The sequence below is a fragment of the Pygoscelis adeliae genome, unplaced genomic scaffold (genome assembly GCF_000699105.1).
Source record: "Pygoscelis adeliae isolate BGI_AS28 unplaced genomic scaffold, ASM69910v1 Scaffold131, whole genome shotgun sequence".
In the NCBI taxonomy this organism is placed as follows: Eukaryota; Metazoa; Chordata; class Aves; order Sphenisciformes; family Spheniscidae; genus Pygoscelis; species Pygoscelis adeliae.
In genome coordinates, this window is record NW_008824058.1 from 1,120,717 (window position 1) to 1,123,757 (window position 3,041).

Below are 3,041 nucleotides of genomic sequence, written 5' to 3' on the forward strand. Positions count from 1 at the left end.
CCCCGGGATGGGGCCGCGCAGAAACCGCCCTCTGCGTGTGGAGAGCGGCGACCTGGTAGCGCCGTTCCTAATTGAATTGATTGCCCCGGAACGTCTCATTTCCTTACTGGTCAGAGCGAGGTGTAATTGTTATAAAAACCTGGCTCCCCGACTAGAAACGGGGTTAGCAATTTCACGGGTTATATACTCTAGAGAACCTCATTAAGTGCTTTTTAAAATGAATTTCCAGTTCCAGGCTAACCCCGACTACCAGATGAGCGGAGACGACACTCAGCACATCCAGCAGTTCTATGATCTCTTGACCGGCTCCATGGAGATCATCCGAGGATGGGCGGAAAAAATCCCCGGCTTCACTGATCTTCCTAAAACGGACCAGGACCTGCTCTTTGAATCCGCCTTCTTGGAGCTGTTCGTGCTGCGGCTGGCATACAGGTAAGCGGCCAGAATCCGAGGGGGGAACTTCTGGGCGATCGTGAAATGGGATCCTTTCAAGGTCCACTGATCTGCGTTTTATTAACTCCTCGGTAATTAGGTGCCTCTTAAATCCTTCATTTATTGCTCCTCAAGTAATTAGTTGTTTAGCTTTTCTCCCCTCATCTTTTCTTGTCTTTTTCTTTTTTTTTTTAATCTTTCTTTCCCTTTCTCTCTTTTTTCTCTTTCACCCTCTCTTCTCTATTTGATTTTTCTTTCTCTCTTTATCTTTATTTCTTTCTCTTTTTCTCCTTTCTCTCCTCTTTCTCTTTTTTATCTTTCGCCTTTCTCTCCTTTTCTCCTTCTCCTTCTTTCTTTTCTTTCTTTTTCTCTATCTAATTTTTTCTTTCTTACTCATTCACCCATCTGTTCATTTTGAGTTTGTCGCATTCCTTCCAGGTCAAATCCAGTGGAGGGCAAGCTTATCTTCTGCAACGGGGTAGTCCTGCACCGGTTGCAGTGTGTCCGCGGCTTTGGGGAGTGGATCGATTCCATTGTTGAATTTTCCTCCAACTTGCAAAACATGAACATCGACATCTCTGCCTTCTCTTGCATCGCTGCCCTGGCTATGGTCACAGGTCAGTGTCCCCTCTTTTCCGCCCGGCCCCACCGGGCAGCTCCTTTTCCCTTCCGCCCGCCTTCCTCTCCCTGTCAGACCTGTAACGTCCCGCACCCTTCTCTTTTGCAGAGAGGCACGGGCTTAAAGAACCCAAGAGGGTGGAAGAACTTCAAAACAAGATTGTAAATTGTCTCAAAGACCATGTGACTTTTAATAACGGGGGGCTGAATCGCCCCAACTATTTGTCCAAACTCTTGGGGAAGCTCCCTGAACTTCGCACGCTTTGCACGCAGGGGCTGCAACGCATTTTCTACCTGAAACTGGAAGATTTGGTGCCACCGCCAGCAATAATCGACAAACTTTTTCTGGACACTTTACCTTTTTAAGACTCTTCCCATGCACTCCCACTGAACTGAAGAGAAACTTCACCTGTCTGAAGGGGAATTCGTCTGGGCCCAAAGCAGCACCTCTGGGTGCCAGCTTCCCATCCAAAACAGTGTTGCTAACCTCCTGCAGGCAGAACCTGAATGGGCATTTTGGCTCTGGGGCATCACGGATGCAGATCATGGACTACACAAATACCATGGTATAAACTTTTTATTATCAGCTTATAAATGAATTTATTATTAAGGACTTCTGATTAAAAAGGTGAACATATCTGGCAACGCCGGGTGCGCAGCTAAGACTCATACGGTGACAAACAAAGCGTTAAGGTGACCCACAAGTCTCACCCTCCTACAGACTAAAGTTTTCTGCTGTAAAAGAAAGCTGTAATATATACAAAACCTAAATGTTGCGTGGGTGGCATGTCATTAAAGAAGACGAAGGCTTGTAAATTTATCAGATGCAGTTTGGCTTTTTAAAAATTATTCTGTGCCTATTTATGAAGAAATATGGAAAACAATTCTAAAAAAGCCCTAAAAATAAAAGCTAAACAGGTTTGCAAAAAAAAAAAAAAAAAAAGGAGAATAAGGAGAAAGAAAAATAAATCCCTCCGTACCAGGAAAGCATGACGATTCTAGGGTGACAATGTTATAGGCACTTGCTATTTCAGTAATGTCTATATTCTATAAATAGTATTTCAGACACTATGTAGTCTGTTAGCTTTTATAAAGACTGGTAGTTATCTAAGCTTCAAACATTTTCTCAATTGTAAAATAGGTGGGCACAAGTATTACAAACCCCCAAATCCTCCCCAAAGGGACACATAGTGTTTGTAAACACCGTCCGACATTCCTTGTTTGTAAGTGTTGTATGTACTGTTGATGTTGATTAAAAAAGAAGTTTATATCTTGATTATTTTGTTGTCTAAAGCTAAACAAATCTTGCATGCAGCAGCTTTTGACTGTTTCCAGAGTGCTTATAATATACATAACTCCCTGGAAATTACTGAGCACTTTGAATTTTTGGTTTGTTTTGTTCCGGTTTTTTTATGTCTAAAATTGTCGGTTAATATATTATTTTCTGTTCGAGTAATATTTTTAATATTGCCATATTCTGTAGTATTTTTCTTCGTATGTTTCCAGTATGGCACATGATACAAGTCAATGCCTTTTTTTCTATGGTGTATGACAGTTAGAAACGCCGATTTTTTTTTTTTTCCCCTCCTGATAACTCTTTCTTTGAGAAAGACAATTTTAATGTTTACAACAATAAAACATGTAAACGAATGGAATTTCGTCTTCTTTCTGTCTAAGCGAGAAGCACCACCGCCAGCATCCATTGCACATAGAGGACAATAGCCTCTGACAGTGTAGTAATAAACCGCAAAGGAGAATGGATGGGGCAGTTTCCTTTCAGTAGCGTGTGCGGCAGGACTCGCCGGCTCTGCGGGAGGAAGAGGAGGAAAGCCCGAGGCTCGGAGGTTGGTCCTTTCCCACATTTCTTCCACGGCAGGTCTCTCTGCAGCATCCAGACCCCGCTCTTGCGGCGGGGCGTCCAGCCGTCCTCCCGCGCAGGCGTTCGCTTAGGCAAATACCTTCTTACCGGTGTGTGTGTGTGTGTGTGTGTG

The 3,041-nt window shown here is 43.4% G+C and overlaps 1 protein-coding gene across 1 annotated transcript in view; it reads left to right on the top strand.

Annotated features, from left to right (window-relative positions):
* NR4A2 (nuclear receptor subfamily 4, group A, member 2) overlaps window positions 1-1,936 on the top strand; it is a 3,856-nt gene extending 1,920 nt beyond the window's left edge. Inside the window, exons 2-5 of the mRNA XM_009334040.1 lie at window positions 22-55; window positions 230-432; window positions 871-1,049; window positions 1,160-1,936. Coding sequence (XP_009332315.1) covers window positions 22-55; window positions 230-432; window positions 871-1,049; window positions 1,160-1,416 — 673 coding nt within the window. The 3' untranslated portion in view covers window positions 1,417-1,936. The remainder of the gene's footprint in view (window positions 1-21; window positions 56-229; window positions 433-870; window positions 1,050-1,159) is intronic.
* The last annotated feature ends 1,105 nt before the right edge of the window (window positions 1,937-3,041 follow it).